The sequence below is a fragment of the Pongo abelii genome, chromosome 9 (genome assembly GCF_028885655.2).
Source record: "Pongo abelii isolate AG06213 chromosome 9, NHGRI_mPonAbe1-v2.0_pri, whole genome shotgun sequence".
Classification (NCBI taxonomy): domain Eukaryota; kingdom Metazoa; phylum Chordata; class Mammalia; order Primates; family Hominidae; genus Pongo; species Pongo abelii.
Window position 1 is genome coordinate 15,181,285 of NC_071994.2, and position 18,894 is coordinate 15,200,178.

An 18,894-nucleotide genomic window follows, 5' to 3' on the forward strand; every position below is an offset into this window, starting at 1 on the left:
AGGTGGAAGTAGACGGACAGGGGTTCAGCAGTCTCTAGGCAGCAGCAGTGGCAGCAGGAAGCTGAGATTCTGTCCCTGGATCTTGCTGCTCGAAAGCTCCTGTTTATCTTGTAACTGAAGTTTTATACCCTTTGGCCAAACTTCCCTCCCATCCCCTGCTCCCCAGTCTCTGGTAATCATCGTTCTACTTTCTGCTTTTATTAGTTCAACTTTTTTGGGTTTCACAAATAAGTGAGCTCATACAGTATTTGTTTTTCTGTGCCTAGCTTATTTCACTTAGAATAATGACTTCCAGTTCCATTCGTGTTATCACAAATGGAAGGGTTTCCTCCCTTTTTATTACTAAAAAATATATTCCATTATATATGTATTCCACATTTTCTTTATCCATTTATCTGTTCATGGATAGTTAGGATGTTTCCATATCTTGGCCATTGTAAATATTGCTGCAATGAACGTGGGAGTACAGATATCTCTTCAGCACACTGATTTCAATTCCTTTGGATATATACCAGAAGTGGGATTGCTGGACCTATTTTTAACTTTTTGAGAAACCCCCATACTGTTTTCCCTATGGCTGTACGAATTTATGTTCCTACCAACAGTGTACAAGGGTTTGCTTTTCTCTATACCCTGGCCAACACTTGCTATCTTTGGTCTTTTTGACAATAGCTGTTCTAACAGCTGTGAGGTGACAGCTCATTATGGTTTTGATTTGTATTTCTCTAGTAATTTGTAATATTGAGCATGCTTTATATAGCTGTTGGCCACGTGTATGTCTTCTTTAGAAAAATGTCTATTCAGGTCATTTGCCCATTTTATAAAATAAGGTTATATGGTTTTTTTCTTCTGAATTGTAGGAGTTCCTTACATATATTGCATATTTACCTCTTATCAGATAAATGGCTTGCAAATGTTTTCTCCCATTCTATATATTGACTTTTCATTTTGTTAGTTTCCTTTGCTATGCAGAAACTTTTTAGTTTGATGTGACTCCAGTTATTTATTTTTGCTTTTGTCACCTGTGCTTTTGGTGTCTTATCAAAAAAATTATTGCCAAGACCCATATCAAGGAGATTTCCCTATGTTTTCTTTTAGAATTTTCATCATCTCAGATCTTACATTGAAGTCTCTAATTCATTCTGAGTTAATTTGTGTATATGGTATAAGGGTCCAATATCACTTTGTTCCATATAAATATCTAGCTTTCCTAACACCATTATTTTTGTCTCACATTTTCCCAATTCTAAAACTATCTTGATTTTGTATACTTCTTTGATTTTCACTGGCGCAGCAGTTATCCAAGCTCATATTATTGTCCAACTTTACACTGTTAATACTGTTCTTACTGGGTTTCTTTTTTACATATTCACTTATGTACCAGCTCTCTCAGAGCGGTTATTCATAATGCAGCCACAGTGACCTTTCAAATTGGCATTATTAGTAGTATTACCATCCTCTGAAATCCATTCCATAACACCCATTGCTTTATGACTGGATCTCTGCCTTCACTCCTTCTCACCCTACTGCCTCCATGTGAATAGATATATAGATACAGTATTTTGCAGAATATCATATGAAAAGACTATATCTATATATCTATTAATATGGAAAATTAGTTTGGTTGTTACCAGAGTTTGTGGTTGGGAGAGAACTTGATTTTCAACAGATTACAGAAGGGAACTCTTAGGATGATGAAACTGCTTTGTATGGTACTGTGGATACATAACTCTATGTTTCATTAAAACTGATAAAATTATGTTTTGCAAATAATGAACTTTACCGTATGCTACTTTAAAATAAAAATTAACCAAGATACCTATGGAACGCAGGATGAAATTTAAACTGTGAAAAATAAATTAAACAACATTAGAAATGCATGCCAACCTCACTGAAAGAGGTAGAGGTTAAAAGGAGCTGGCCTAAGTATCTATAAAAAACAACTACTTTGACTGCATATCTTAAAGCTAAGGATAAAAAGAACTGTACACAGTGTACTCTAGGTGGTAAATTTATTTCTCACAAAAATACTGGTTAGCAATTCTGAAATGAATTTACATGTATACTAACGTTAAACAGGTAAGGAAATAAATTGTGGAAATTGTTGCCAGATTTATTATATTCAGAAAACAGGTTATAAATAAGCAAGGTTGAGAGGTTGCTAGAATGGACCCTGCGTGGCCATATTTGAGTGGAATTTATCAGTAGGAATTCGTGATGGAGAGAGACAGATGGATAGATACATACATACATATGATAATAAATATAGACATGTGCATGCATGTACATGCATATATTTCTTAGCTTTGTCCCCTGAGAGGGCCTAAAAGCAGTGACATACAGTAGCAATGAGCATATCTTGCCTCCAGGTCAGGTTTTCTAAACATAGTTCTCTAAATAAAGAAACCAGGGCTCCCCGAAGAAATGAAAATTCTAGGTCTGTAGCAGGTAAAATAACATGAAGAATCTTGTAGTTCCAGAAAATATGAAAGTTCTAAAAAGGGGAGGGTGGGGTGGAGCATGTCAAAAGTACACAGGAGCCAACTCAGCTCCCAATGGCCAAAGCTGGAAAACTCTGAGAAACAAAATAAATATTGCTCATAACCAAAAGAATAATATAAATATTCATGAGTACATAACAATATAAATACTTTAATAAACAAATGAGAGAAGAGACAAATCTTCCTTACTGAAACATTTAAATGATAAATAAAGGAGAAATGAGGGAAACAAAATCACCCTTTGAACAACACAATAGTATGTGCTGCAGGCAAAATCTACACATGAATGCTAAAACTTGTGGTTTTTCCCCATCTCTGTGGTGTAAATTCTCCCATCAGAGCTAACTTCAAGCTACCCAAACTATGTTGACCTGTGCTCCCTGAAAATTTAAAATTGACTTCCACAGACCAATATAAGCCAGTCTCAGGACATTCCTTTGTAAATTTTTTTTTTTTTTTTTTTTTTTTTTTTTTTTTTTTTTTAGATGGAGTCTCACTCTGTTGCCAAGGCTGGAGTGCAGTGGCGCAATCTCAGTTCACTGCAACCTCTGCCTCTCAGGTTCAAGCGATTCTCCTGCCTCAGCCTCCTGAGTAGCTGGGATTACAGGCACGTGCCACTACACATGACCAATGTGTGTATTTTTAGTAGAGATGGGATTTCACCATGTTGGCGAAGCTGGTCTCAAACTCCTGACCTCAAGTGATCCACCCATCTCGGCCTCCCAAAGTGCTGGCATCACAGGTGTGAGCCACCGTGCCCAGAACCTGCATACATTTTCAATTGCTTCTTAAAACTCACGGGGTTGTCATTTTATAATCTCTTGTGATGTACACCTCTCTCCAAACTTTTATTTTTCTATCTGCCCATTATACACTGAAGTTAGACCCACTAAAGTCTCTAGTTTATTTGAATATTCAAAATTTTTTCTAACTTAAAGGCTTTTGAATGTATCCTCTTTTCTTCCATTTGCCTTCCATCATGTTAATGCTCAGTTATCTTTAAGAACTAAGTTGAGAAGAAAAGTGTTCTAAAAAATTATCACTGACATGTCTTCTAATCTGGGTTAGAAGCTCATCCTACATGCTTCTCAAGATTCCTATACTCTTCCTATCAGAGCCCTTGTGTGTTTCTAGGGGTCTGTATCTCCCACTACAAGCAACTTAAGAGCAGAGATTATGCATCATTCTCTATTATATGCCAAGCTCTTATCACAATACATGACACACAGTAGGCACTCCCTAAATGATTGTTGAATTAGAACAGGAATTAAAAGAAATTAAAGAATGTGTAAGCAAAAGCTCAGTTGTATGTAAGAAAACCCAATTCCCCCTGAAGAAGAGAAACAGCTGGAGTCCTTTAAAATTAACTGCCTGTTTTTCTGTGGCTAGTGAGCCTTATCTCTCCCTTTCCCAGGCATTGTGAAGACGCTGTTTCTCTAGCTGTGCAGCTGCAAGGTCACTAGGCAGATAAACTCAAGTCATAAAACATGTTTTTCCTTGAAAAAATAAGAAATAATGTAATACATGTCTTAATTGAATAACTGTCTTTGTTTCTCACTTCTGTAATATGCTTCCCCCTGCACAGATCTTCCCCTGCCCTACAAAATGCTTAAAATGTAACTGGACTCTTTGTTCGGGGCTCAGTCCTTTGGATGTTAATCCGACTGGGTCAGTGCACCTAAATAATTAAATAATTCCTCCTCAACCCCTCAGTCTCTCTGATTCCTTAATTATCCCACTGCAGAATGGATTAAAAAATAAAGAAATAATTATTATATAAGTAGGCAACAAGTGGTAGAAAATGACCTTTGCACATACGATATACAAGTAGCTAAGATAAAATTATGGGTATAAATTTATGGATACAATAAGTGCCTATATTTCTTATTCATACATTTTATTTATCTTGAATATTTATGAATAAGAAATATAAGTGCTTTAGCAGATTTATAAATGAGGAACTGAGGGAAGTTTTCACACCACATTGCCACCTTGAAAAGATGGCTATTGGAGTTGTTGGAGGTTATACGAGGAGCCACAATGGAACTGTAAATAAGGTTTCCACTGTATCTCTCCAGCACATCTGACCACAATCCCACCTTAGCTTTCATCAGCAACAGCAAGACCAACAACAACAGCAACATCATTATCAAGTACCTATGGTGCTGTTTCACATTTTCTTTTTATTTTCATTTAACCCTCAGAGCAACTGACAAAGTAGTTGTTATTATTACACCTATTTTACAGATGAGGAAGAACAGGTCAGAGAGATTAGATAACTTGCCCATGTTCATACAGGTCATAAGTGACAGTTTCAGAATTTGAACCCAGATGTATCAGATTCTGAAGGCCTTATTCTTTAATTCTCTACTTTACAGTTTCCCATTGTCCTTTGAAGAACACATTTGGGCTTGCTCTCAGACTCACCAACATAAATCATCATTTACATACCAGGGCATGTGTGAGTTCCAGCAGTTCACTGAAATAAAATCCGTGAGCCTTAATCTTCCCATCTCAAATACGGTGAAAATTTATTTTAACGACAATGATGGTAATTTTTTATTTGACACTTTTTATAATGCTGATGTTAGTTAAAGTCAAGAAGCATTTCTCTGTAATGGAAAAAATGTCTCATTTTTCTTCCTACTGGGTGGTCAGAAGTTGGATTTTAGAAAAAATATATTGAATAGGGATTATACTGCCTTCCTTCCTTAAACCTCATAAAGCAATGGAGTAGGTGGGTAAGAAGAAATAGAACCAATTTCTGGAAATAACTTTAGAGTAATGATCATAGAAGTTACAAATATCCAAGAATGCCTAAAGAAATATATCTGTCCTTCCATACCCACAACACACAAATAGGATTTATAGTTAAGAGAGAAAGGATAGAGTCAGTCAAACGTCCAAGGTTCTTGTGATTGGTGCCATGATAGAAGGATTGAGCTTTACAAAGAGGCTCATGTTCTCCTGAGTTTGTGGGTGAAGCTCTGAGTCACTGGAGATTTAAGGTCAAATATTCATGCTCTCAGAATTATTTTCATAAGGAGGTATTCTTTATCTCACAGGATTGGGAGGTGAGGAAATTTCCTAGAAAATAAAACAACATTAATGTCCATGAACAGGATCATTATCTCCTTCTCCTCCCATCCCTTCCTGTTATCATCATAATCATCAACAATAAAATCCATTCATTGATGTTTACTGTGCCAAATGCTGTAAAGATTATATACACAGTACTCATAACAAACATTAGAAGAGAATGTTTAGAAGAAAATATTTTCATTTTACAGTTAATATATCTAAAATTTAGAAAGAATTATTAATTTTTCCTAGGTCATACAAGTAGAAAGCTACAAGTTATAAGAAAATAATAAAACTTAATTCCAGCTGTATAAGAAAGTATGTTCTTACATGTTAAGTACAGTATTTCCTCTTGCATTTTCACATCCAAATTCTTTTCTACCCTTCATTCCATCTCTAACATTCATACAATCTGTAATTCCAGGAACTCCACAAATCATTACCACATAAAAGTTTATTTCTAAGCATCAGAAACAACTTCAAACCCTACAGGGAGGCTTTGAGACCATGTGAATGATTAATCATTTGAAAAATCTCACCTCTCTTGAATTACAGCAGTTTGCCTTGCACCACATGGCTATGGCAGAGATGGTTACGCATAATTCCAGCGAGGTGAGAATCAGCAGTAGAGACACCATGCCCTAGGGGATATGATGCCTTATATCAAACCCAGTGGCAACATCCAGAGGTAAAAAAAAAATGTCAGCAGGAAACCAGACTACAACATCTCCCTCCCGTAAAGTGGAACAAAGCAAACCATAAATTAAAGACACAGACACATATAATACTGTAGAAGAGATAGTATCTCAATCTAAAAGCATGAAAACATTTTCTCTGAAGAGAAAGATGTGTCGCATTTCTATGTCAATGGACGTGAAGTAGCTACAGGGGGCAGAAGCTGTAGAAACAAAATTCTGACATTATCACTAACATCTTCCAATCTGAATAGCAGTAAACTAAGGAGAGGAGTAGGCAGTTTAGGAAAATGAACAAAAATGGCCCTTCCACAATTTCATTAATAGCACTTCATAGGGGTTTAGGCATTTACATTATCCCTAGAAACTAAAACACTAAGCTCATATAAACACAAAATAAAATGGTTGGGCTAATGATTCTACTATTGTTACTGAGGCACCTAGAAGCAACCGATACAATATATCCCTGAAGGAAAAATACCTCCAAATTCACAGAAAAATCAGGCTCCGACAAATGTAAATTTAGATCATTAAAAATATAATAAAGAAAATGAGAACACAAACTTCCATGAGTAGTGTCTCACCCATAGATGGGAATTGAACAATGAGAACACTTGGACGCAAGGTGGGGAACATCACAGACCAGGGCCTGTCGTGGGGTGGGGGGCTGGGGGAGGGATAGCATTAAGAGAAATACCTAATGTAAATGATATGTTAATGGGAGCAGCAAACAAACACGGCACATGTATACATATGTAACAAACCTGTACGTTGTGCACATGTACCCTAGAACTTAAAGTATAATAATAATTAAAAAAAAGAAAACAGGAAGCTTAGGAGTGAGTCTGTAATTAACAGTTCATAGATCATTGGGATGAAATGGATAATTCCAAAGGAAAATATTAATTTCTAAGTAGACCTCAGAAAAGGTAGAATATCTAAACACAAATTTTTTAAAAATTAGTAAGGTTATTAAAGAGCTTTCCTTTGAAAACACCATGCTCATTTCATTCTAAAGCACAGTCCTTCAAAACTTCAAGTCATTATTTGAACATTCCAGATTGCAGAGAAAGTTGTAAATCTCTCAAGTTTGTTTTATTAAGCAAGGAGATATGAAATGAAACTTTAAAAAAATCTCTCTGGGGAGTGTAATAGTAATAGTCGTAGTAATAAAAAGAATAAGAATTTTCAATAAATTTTCAATTAATATATGCAGCACATACTTCATTCCGTTGGCAACAATTCATTGAAACAAACATTGATTGAATATTGTTTACACACCCATTGATATCCTAGATGTGAGGCAAACATCAATGACCAAAGAAAGATTTCTGTCCCCCACCCTCCATGGAGCTTATATTAGCATAATTGTGTATCATGATATGCTAAGCCTTGTTTTAATTGCTTATCATATCTTAACTTATTAAATACTCACATCAATCCTATGAGATGGGTACTATTGTTATCCTCATTTCAAAAATGAGAAAATTTAAGGGATTATCTAATTTGCCCTTCATTATAAAGCAAATAGGTGACAGACCCAAGATTCAAATTATGAGCTGGGCGTGGTGGCTCACGCCCCTTATCCCAGCACTTTGGGAGGCCGAGGCGGGCGGGTCACGAGGTAGGAGATCAAGACCATCCTGGCTAACACGGTGAAACCCCGTCTCTACTAAAAAAACACAAAAACTTAGCTGGGCATGGTGGTGGGCGCCTGTAGTCCCAGCTACTCAGGAGGCTGAGGCAGGAGAATGGTGTGAACCCAGGAGGCGGAGCTTGCAGTGAACCGAGATCACACCACTGCACTCCAGCCTGGGCGACAGAGAGAGACTCCGTCTCAAAAAAAAAAAAAAAAGCAAATTATGGCACCTGATATATTATTTTTCTGTACATCCTGGATTGTCTGAAATATTTTATACTTATACATATTTTTCAGAAACATACATTTGATATGGAGCCCATGTAATTGCATAGGTCCGGTGACTTTGAAAACTGACAACTCCTTAATGACTGGATATTAACTGCTAAATTTACTGAGAGAAAAGCAACCCCAACTAGTGCAATTGTAGCACTGGCAATGTTCAGTCCAAAACTGTTCTGTATCTAAAAAAGAATGAGAATTTTCAATTAATATATGCAGCACACACTTTATTCCTTTGGCAACAATTCATTGAAACAAACATTGATTGAATATTGTTTACACACCCATTGATATCCTAGATGCGAGGCAAACATCAATGACCAAAGAAAGATTTCTGTCCCCCACCCTCCATGGAGCTTATATTCTAGCAATAAAAACAAAGAAAAAAGTAAACATAGGTAAATTACATAATATTTTTGAAAGTGATAAAGTACTAGGGGCTAACAGAATGGGATAAGGAGAATCTGGGAATCCAAAGAGAGGAGTGGGGGTTCATGATATTAAATAGAAATGACACTGGGGAGAGGCATGAAAGAGCTGTGGGTGCCAGCCAGGAGGATATCTGGGGGAATATCCTTGCAATTAGGGAAACACTCAAAGTCCTGAGGCCAGAATCTTCTGGGGAAGCAAAGGGGTCAAGGGCGTTGGAGGCACATAGGCAATACTAGGAAATGAAGAAGAAGGAAAGTTAACAGAGAGCCAAATCATGTAGGGCTCTGCAGATCATGAAAATGAACTTGTTTCAAACTCTAAGAAAAATACAAAGCCAATGAAGGATTTGGAGCAAATAAATGATATACTTGACTTTATGGTTTCAAGGGATCACTGTTTCTAGCAAGGCAAAGAGAAGTTCAACGATAAAATCTAGAAGCCCAATTAGGAGAGACAAGGTGGATTGGATGAAATGTCATCAATAGAAAGATAAGAAAAGGTCAAAATTGGATATAATAATAGCTTGAAAGTAGAGCCAACATTATTTGCTGATAAATAGGATTCAGGATTGTGAAAGAAAGAAGACTCTGGGTTATTCTAAGGTGTTTGGTCTGGGAATCTGGAAGGATGACGTTCCCATCAGCTGACATGAGGAGAAGGTTTGAGGAAGAAGACTGGGAGTCGAGCTTTGGATCTTTACATGCCAGTCTGGTGATCAGGAGAGACACTTGGGCTGGAAATACTTATTTCAGGGTTGTGGGCATATAGATACTATTTGAAGTCATAAGGATGTGTAAGATCACGGAAGAAGTATGTATAGATTGAGAAGAGCAGGTGGCAAAGAATTCAGCTCTGGGGCACCAGAACATTAAAAGGTCAGAGACAAGGAGAGGAACCAGGAAAGGAGACTGAGATGGAGAAACCAAAAGATGGGAGGAAAACCAGCCAAGCAATGTATGCTGGAAGCCAAGTGAGGAAATTCCTGGAAGGAGGAGTGGGAGACTAACTATGCTAAATGCTACTCATAGCTTAAGTTAGATGAGAGTCAAGAGTCGACCCTTGTTTTAGCAGGGTGGAAGTTTTCAGTGATCTTAAAGACAGCAGTTACAGAAGGATAGTAGGGAATAAAATAAAGTCTTATTGAAGTGGGTTTAATTCAAACTGGTAGATGGAAATTAGAGAAAGAACATGATGATTCCTTTGAAGGAGTTTAGCTACAGAAGGAAAATACAAATTGTGCCTGTCCCTAGCAGGGAGAAATAATGTCAAGGTTTTCTTGTTTTGTTTTGTTTTGTTTTGCTTTGTTTTGTTTTTAAGTTGAGAACAGTAACTGAACGTTTACCTGCTGATTAGAGATGGGGCAAGGTAACTCATGCCTGTAACCCCAGCCTTTTGGGAGGCTGAGGCAGGAGGACTGCTTGAGCCCAAGATTTTGAGACCAGCCTGGGCAACATGGCAAGATCCTGTCTCTACACACACACACACACACACACACACACACACACAAAAAGACAAAATTAGCCAGGCATGGTGGCACACACCTGTAGTTCCAGCTATGTAAGAGGCTGAGGTGGGAGGATCGCATGAGCCCCGGAAGGTGGAGGCTGTAGTGAGCTGTGACCACACCACTGCACTCCCACCTGGGTGACAGAGTGAGACTCAAAAAATATATATATAGCAGAGAGACACAAATTAAAGTGATGCACTTGTGTGGGGGAAAAAAAGAATGGAATCTTATACTCAACTAGGGAGATCAGCTTTAAAGAAAATCACAAAATTTTCCTATGGTAAGAGACTAGAAGAAAAAAATACATTGGTACAGATCTAGTCCATTAAGTAATGGAGGTCTGAAAATTCTCTTCTAATGGCTTCAGTTTTCTCAGAAGAGACAGAAAAATCATCAGCAGAGAGTAAGGATGAGAGAAGTGGGATTGGTGTTTGAGGATACAATAAAATGGTAAAATAGCTATCCATGGAGGAGGGAAAGTGAATGAATGGAGTAGGAAAGTGGAGTATCAGTGGCTACGCGACTCACTAAGAACACATCACAGAGACTTAGCAGTTGTTTAGAATAGAAGTTTGGACTTTCAGTGGTCAAACTAGTTAGTGGTGGGAGTTCTTACTTCCAAATAATTAGAATTGGTCAAACTTGACAACACATAAAAATCAAGAAGACTTTTTCTAAGCTTCAAGTTCACCAATATTAAGAGCAAGCATCCCAGGAATGCATCCGCACAATGTATGTGATCTTCTGCCGACCTACCATCTGAATACATTAAGAAAACTAATTTTTTGTGCATTAAATGATACTCAGTGTCTCAGTTGTATTCATGGACACTTACTGTCCTACTGTTTATGAATAATATATTTCTACTCCTCTGATCATAGAAAAAGAGGAAGTGCTACTTACCCATGTTCTTGTGGGCTTTCTCCCTGCTACAACAGACAAAGTTCCTGAACTACAGAACTGTTTGAAAATAGGAAGTAAAACAGATAAAGGAATATTAAGTCTCAACCATTTTCTTCTTGGTCCTCCCTCAATTAGCAGATAACCAGCAATAGTCATACAAACCTTCTTTTTAAATTCACATCCTAGGACACAGAATTGTATATGATGTTGCTCACTTTATTTATTTATTTATTTATTTATTTTGTCTTTCCATGCAATTAGTTTTATTCATTTTATTTTTTTAAATTTTTTTATTTCCATACGTTATTAGGGAACAGGTGGTGTTTGGTTACATGGATAAGTTCTTTAGTGGTAATTTGTGAGATTTTGGTGCACCCATCACCCAAACAGTATACACTGCACACAATTTGTAGCCTTTTATCCCTCACCTCCTTCCCACATTTCCCCCTGAGTCCCCAAAGTCCATTGTATCATTCTTATGCCTTTGCATCCTCATAGCTTAGCTCTCACTTATAAGTGAGAACATATGATGTTTGATTTTCCACTCCTGAGTTACTTCACTTAGGATAATGGCTTATGAAAGGATTTCATGACGAAGAACCCGAAAACAAATGCAATAAAATCAAAGATAAATAGCTGGGACCTAATTAAACTAAGGAGCTTTTGCACGGCAAAAGGAACAGTCAGCAGAGTAAACAGACAACCCACAGGATAGGAGAAAATCTTCACAATCTATACATCTAACAAAGGACTAATATCCAGAATCTGCAATGAACTCAAACAAATCAACAAGAAATGAACAAACAATCCCATCCAAAAGTGGGCTAAGGACATGAATAGACAATTCTCAAAAGAAGATATACAAATGGCCAACAAACATATCATTCACTTTTTAAAAATGAACCATCAGAGAAGTAACGAGCAAATAATCAAAGCTGAATGAATACATTTTTAAATCACCCCTATTTTTTCTGATTGCATGTTGACCCAGATAGTGGAAATGATTCTTCTGATTTTCAGACCGTAATCAGCAGACAAATTTCTTAACTCTCAAGCCAGGACTCTCTGCTATACCACAAGGCAATTCATCAATACCCATTTTTCATTCAATTTTTTAAGTATCTATAAATGTAACACATAGATATAAGATAATTTTTAGGACTTCATTTGTACTTGGCAAATGTGGTTTCTCTTAATCAGAAAGAGATTTTTGGCCTGGCATCAGGACTCACGCCTGGTAATTCCAGCATTTTGGGAGGCCAAGCTGGGAGGACCACTTGTGGTCAGGAGTTCGAGACCATCCTGGAAAACATGGTGAAACCCTGTCTCTACTAAAAATACAAAAACAAAAATTAGCTGGGCATGGTGGTATATGCCTGTAATCCCAGCCACTCAGGAGACTGAGGCAAGAGAATCACTTGAACTGGGGAGGCAGAGGTTTCAGTGGGCAGAGATCATGCCACTGCACTCCAGCCTGGATGACAGATCGAGACCTTGTCTCAAAAAATAAATAAATTAAGTAATTAATTAAATTAAAAAATAAAAAAGAAAGAGTTTATTGTCTCTAATTGTGTATATCAAGAATTGTGAATCAAAACCACAGCATGCAACCTTCCAACAACCTACAAACAATACTTTTGTCATCAAACACATCTCCAGCAGTGGTATCTAAGAAATAACATACAGCCAGGGGAGTATGAATACTCACAAACACGGCACCCCAAATTGGGTAGCCTGTGTGGAAGGTGAAGAAAAAGAAGTGCTTTTGGAGGTGGAACAGGTATTGCAAGGAACCCAGAAAGACACCCAAAGCCAGAATCATTGCTGCATTCAGGATCTGGATGGCCTGAAAGAAGAAAGGGGAAAAAGGCGTTAACAGTCATATACTAAAGTGGACACTGAAAACAGGCCATTTTAATTTTCCTCAGAAAGGAGATGTCGGTGCTTGAAATGGTTAAAGTGTCAAGCCTAAATTAACAGAACAAGAGCTTATCTGAAAGAGTTTTTTGTTCCACGCTATCCACACCAATTCCAGTGGCAGCCTTTCATCTTCACCTCTCCCCCACATTTCTGTTCATTCTCACGAACTCCTCTCAGAAAGTGGCAGGAGAGTAAAGGAGACATGATTGGTAAGGTAGATGGAGTCAAAGTCTCTTCCCAGCATGCTTTTGGGTCCTAATATGATGAAGGCAGACAGAGGATAAGCCATATCCTACTCAGCCTTTTTCTCAACCCAATTTTTAAATTTAAAATATAGAATATAAGCTTCATAGAGCTCAGCCTCCTCAAATGGCTGCTCAAAAGGCACAAAACAAAAAATGAAGGGTCTTGGAATCTGTCCTCCAAGGTTTGATGTTTTCTACCATGAGAAAATGCCTTTGCATTTCTGCTCCCCAGATCTATAAGAAGTCCCTGTCTTTTCTCCAATTCATCATTAAGTCAGTGATAAATAACTCAGAATTTCCTCCTTCTCAGCATAAGCAAGGTTTTCTAATGATACAGTTGGCTCTTGAACAACATTGGGGTTTGGAATGCCCACCTCTTCACGGTGGTAAATGCACATGTAACTTATGACTTCCCAAAAACTTAACTACTAATAGCCTACTGTTGACCAGAAGCCTTACTATTAACATAAACAGTCGATTATCACATATTTTGTATGAGACATATTATATATTGTATATATATTTGTATGAGACATATTATATATATATATATTATATATGTGGAAGAAATCCACATGTAAGGGAATCCTCACAGTTCAAACACACATTATTCACAGGTCAACTGTATTTATTTTCTTCCCTCTTAAATCAATGTTTAAACTAAGGCTGACTTACCCCAAGAACTTGTAATTTTCCTTTCTGATAATCTTGTGATCCATCGATGGGCTGGTAGACCGAATTATTCAGCTCGTCTGGTCCAGCCTCACTGCCTGGGGTACCATGGGCAGAGGCTGACCCCAGCTCTGCATTATCAACTTTGTGGGAGGCCATTTGGGGTTGTTTATAGCTGTGATAGAAAAGAAATCCAAAGGCTTCATGCTTTCCCTTTTTCCACTAGCTACTAAAATTTTGAGTGTTACAGAAGGGTTCAATTCTGTCCATACATTACAATGACTCTCCACAAATGGGACACCAGGGCAGAGTAACAGAGTTTGTACAATATTCAATTCTGTCTTTTCTTGGAGTAGTAGACATCATCAGGTCATTGTAGTAGGCCTTGGTGATTCATTTAACTTTGGAATGGTAAAGAACAATTTCTTTCTCATTTTGCATGCACCAATATATAGTCCCTGCCTTTCTTCAAATCAGTCGAGGGCAACAAGATATATGGTTTCTCTGAGCAGTGGTCTCTTTATAAGAATAACGGCTTTAGCCACATTCCAGAAATAATAGTAGGTGTCATTTATTTAGTACTTATTACTATATGCCAGGCACTGTCTGGATGCTGTGAATGTATTAATATATTTAATCCTGTTATAATATTATTATTATTCCCATTTCACAGATGAAAAAAATTGAGGTATAGAAAGACTGAGAAACTTACCCAAACTCATATAGCTTAAAAATCATTTCAGATTCTACTAAAAACATTCTACTCTAAGGTCCAATATTTTTCAAATCACCACATTATATAGCACTATATAGAAAATGTCTTTCTGAGTATAACATAGCATGGTAGAGTTTAAGCACTATGGAAGATCCAAATTCAAATCCAGATTTCATCCTTTACTAGTTGCATGACCTTGTAATGGGAACCTCAGTTTTCAGAGTTTAAGCACTATGGAAGATCCAAATTCAAATCCAGATTTCATCACTTACTAGTTGCATGACCTTGTAGTGGGAACCTCAGTTTTCACTTCTATAAAATGGGAATAATTTGAATTTTATATTAACATTGCGAGAGTTGACTTTGATAATGTACAGAATTCTTAACCTGTGAACAGGTGGTATCAGTTTTAACTTATACTCTGCCTTCTGACAAAAAGGACTTCAAGTTTCTATATACATAAGGGTCGCAAAACAACCACCTCAATCATTACAGCTAAAAAATATGTGTCACTAAAGTACACACAGAATGCTTACATTGGACTTCTGAATGTTGGGCAGTATAACTTCCTAATTCATAGTACCCTCCAACACAAAATAGTTGTAAAATGCTTATATGCTTTTATAACGGATGAGGGAGATGGCATGAGATGAACCACAAACACACGAAATGATGCTGTATTCTGCCATAACTATTGATTGGGTTAGGAATAAGATCTTAATATAAATCATTCTACCATAAAGACACATGCACGTGAATGTTCATTGCAGCACTATTCACAATAGCAAAGACATAGAATCAACCTAAATGTCCATCGGTTGTAGACTGGATGAAGAAAATGTGGTACATACACACTGTGGAATACTATGCAGCCATAAAAAGGAATGAGATCCTGTCTTTTGCAGGAACATGGATGAAGTAGAAGCCATTATCCTTAGAAAGCTAATACAGGAAGAGAAAACCAAATACCACATATTCTCACTTATAAGTGGGGGCTAAATGTTAAGAACAAATGGACACATAGAGGGGAACAAAACACACTGGAGATTATCAGAGAGAGGAGGGAGGAGATCGGGAAAAATAAATATTGGGTACTAGGCTTAGTACCTGGGTGACAATCTGCACAACACACCCCTGTAGCACGAATTTACCTATATAACCAACTGTACATGTACTGGTAAACCTAAAATAAAAGCTTTTTATTGAAAAAGAAAGTATAGTATCTTAATTTCTACTCTTTGTTACAAATTATATACTAGATCCATTTTTCTAATAACTTAAGTTTTTGTCAAGCTAAATACATGCCACTTTCAGGATGTTTACCTTTCTGATACTCTACTCTGGGGGCGTGTATGACCATTTAAGTGTGGTGACAAATTTACTAAGCATTGACTTAAAGTGAGAGTCAAGCCATGTTTTATTATTACACTGGGAATTGCTATAAAAGTTCATAAAAGTTCTCTACCAATACTGGTAAAACATTTATTATAAATGTCATAAAATTTTTCTACCAATACTCTTCATCAAAGTTTCCTACCAATATTGATTTTCATGCCAAGATTAAATTACATTCTCTATGTATTTAAATATGGATAAATGTGAAATGACAAGGAACCCTTAACCTCCCGTGTTCAACACTGCACAGAACCCAAGAGCGAGGGAAGATCAATAAAGCTTAAAGCAAACTCTGTGTGAATGAGTTCCTAACGTAATTTTCTGCAAGAAGTATAAATAAGAATAGCCAAAAAGCCAAGACTTCAAATTTATCCACTGGGAAATTTGTATGTATTTTGGATTAAATATCTAATGAACTAAGATGCATACAATATGGAGAACGTTGCTGATTTATGACCAGATAATTTCTTGCCTATGTCTCCCGCCTCACCCCTCACCCCTCCCTATCTCAAAATTCCATCCAGCCTTGTTTTATTGAATTGTCTTCCTTCAGAAGTTCCAAGCCCTCAACTGTCTTTAATCCTCTGTGCTATCCCCCAATTCCTGAAAAACAAGTCCCCTCAAGCTTCACCTGGATAATTTCTGCTCTCCTTCCAGACTGACTTTTTTTTTTTTTTTTTTTTTTTCTTTTTTCTGAGATGGAGCCTTACTCCGTCTCCCAGGCTGGAGTGCAGCAGCCCGATCTCAGCTTACTGCAACTTCCACCTCCTGGGTTCAAGCTATTATCCTGCCTCAGCCTCCCAAGTAGCTGGGATTACAGGTGTGCACCACCACACCCAGCTAATTTTTGTACTTTTAGTAGAGATAGGGTTTTACCATGTTGGCCAGGCTGGTCTCGAACTCTTGACCTGATCCCAAAGTGCTGGGATTACAGGCATGAGTCAATGAGCCTGGCCCTTCCAGACTGGATACTTGTCTATTACCTTGTTGTCTACTCATCACTGCAACTCCAGTGCCTAGCTCAGAATCATCAGATGGCAAGCACTCAGTTAACACATGTTCAATCAGTAACCAGACTTTTGGTCCAGCCCAAGGTAGCCATCCTGATAAATGATAATGGAAAATACCTCTGCAAGCACTGGAGCCTCTCATCCCAAGAAACTCCAAGAGCATTTCTGAAGGGAACAAATATCTAACCATATTATTTAACTTGATTTGTTTCAAATAATCAAAATAATCAGGGAGAATTTTCAGCCTCCAGGTGAAACAAACTATGTTTTCTAATTTATTTGTTAAAAAAAAAAATCAGAGAAATGGTCCCGGTGCAGTGGCTCATGCCTGTAATCCCAGCATTTTTGGGAGGCTGAGGCAGGAGGATCACGAGGTCAGGAGATTGAGATCATCCTGGCTAACACGGTGAAACCCTGTCTCTACTAAAAACACAAAAAATTAGCGGGTTGTGATGGCACACACCTGTAATCCAGCTACTAAGGAGGCTGAGGCAGGAGAATTGTTTGAACCCGTGAGGCAGAGGTTGCAGTGAGCTGAGATGGCACCACTGCACTCCAGCCTGGGCGACAGAGCGAGATTCCGTCACAAAAATAAATAAATAAATAAATAAATAAATAAATAAATAAATAAATATCAGAGAAATGTAGATTTTCTAGGAAACTGCCAGTTAAGTTCACCTCTCCAGCTCTTAGTATGTGGCAGGCATTTGTTCTAAGGGCTTTACTCATGTTTACTAATTTAGTTCTCACAACCTCAGATAAATGGGTACTACTGTTATGATCCTTTCCATCTAACAGACGAAGAAGCTGAGGAACAAAGAAGTTAAGTAGCTTTCCCAAGTCCACACAGCCAGCAATTTGAGAAGCTAAAAATCAGAACCTGGTAATCCATCTGAAGCTATCATTACACTCTACCGTCCCCTGAGCTATGCTAAAAGGCACTTTGCAGACCCCATACTTCAGGCATATCCAGACCACCCCTCATTATCAGAGCTGGCAGACAAACTCAGGTGCAGCCAGTGGGATTTAATGTACCTAAGAGGTGCGTGTGCATGTGTGTGTATCCATACCCACATTTTCCCAAAGAAATTGCTGTATTATTATGTCTAACACTGTTTATCATGGCTCCAAAGGAATCATCACATCCTAAAGAGAAGCCATGCTCACGGTTAAATGTTCCAAACCTCTACATAGCAACCAAACAGAGACCTTTGCAGACATCCCCAGTAGTCCACTGGGAGGCATTTTAACAAAAGATACAAAAGAAAAGGGAATGTCTATGGAGAGGGAATCTATACCTTGGAGGCTTCAGGCTTTGGCAGATGGCTTTCCTCCCAAGTCCACCTTGTCGCAAGTAGGAGACACTCAGAAAAGATCACAACAGGATCTTTTCCCGATAACGGAAGCCTCCACAGACTTAACGTTATCTTTGCCTTATGCAACACTTTAGAGGACTCGGTGAAAATGTTTTGCGGGCTGACTGACCAGTGTGCTAATCATATCTGCATTTGGGGCCTCGCTGATCCATTGTGTTTCCCCAGGGCTTAGTGATGATTAGGAAACCGGTGTGAGGGATAACTGTCTTCTGGCTTTCAGATGTTGCTTAATGCATTGTTGAAACAGGAAATACAAGCAACAAATATGGGTAGACAAGTGAGAAGAGGTTGTGAGATGGAGGTAGAACAGTGTTAGTTGCATAGCAAGAAGAGACAAAGTCACACTGTAAGAGAAGCATCTGGAGGAGGGAGGTGGTCACTCAGGCACTTATTTTACATGATGTGCCAGCAAAGGTGCTAGGTACCTTATATGTGTGATGACATTCAATTCTCACATGCTTAGAGAGGTTAATTACTTTGCCCAATATCACAGATATAATAATAATGCTAATTATTGTTTA

The 18,894-nt window shown here is 37.8% G+C and overlaps 1 protein-coding gene across 2 annotated transcripts; it reads right to left on the minus strand.

Annotated features, from left to right (window-relative positions):
- Positions 1-2,016: 2,016 nt before the first annotated feature.
- MS4A3 (membrane spanning 4-domains A3) lies at positions 2,017-18,389 on the minus strand. 2 transcript variants are annotated; one of them, XM_024255443.2, is made up of 7 exons: positions 18,296-18,389; positions 13,881-14,052; positions 12,749-12,886; positions 11,041-11,097; positions 8,222-8,380; positions 6,122-6,223; positions 2,017-5,588 (listed from the first exon to the last, which is right to left on the minus strand). In XM_024255443.2, exons 2-7 carry the CDS (start codon positions 14,034-14,036, stop codon positions 5,556-5,558), a joined length of 645 nt encoding a protein of 214 aa, XP_024111211.2. In that variant the 5' UTR covers positions 14,037-14,052; positions 18,296-18,389; the 3' UTR covers positions 2,017-5,555. The 2 variants fall into 2 exon arrangements, with proteins under 2 accessions (XP_024111211.2, XP_063584493.1); XM_063728423.1 differs by lacking the exons at positions 12,749-12,886; positions 18,296-18,389 and having other exon boundaries at positions 13,881-14,058.
- Between the last annotated feature and the right edge of the window lie 505 nt (positions 18,390-18,894).

Bases quoted from the DNA above. Each gene is read 5' to 3' on its own strand.
- MS4A3 (XM_024255443.2), bottom strand. From the start codon at position 14,036: ATGGCCTCCCACAAAGTTGATAATGCAGAGCTGGGGTCAGCCTCTGCC. The intron at 12,887-13,880 runs GTAAGTCAGCCT...TTCTTCTTTCAG, and splicing joins GAAAATTACAAGTTCTTGGG to GCCATCCAGATCCTGAATGC. The intron at 6,224-8,221 runs GTATGTTTCTGA...CATATCCCCTAG, and splicing joins ACATGGGCTCCATATCAAAT to GGCATGGTGTCTCTACTGCT.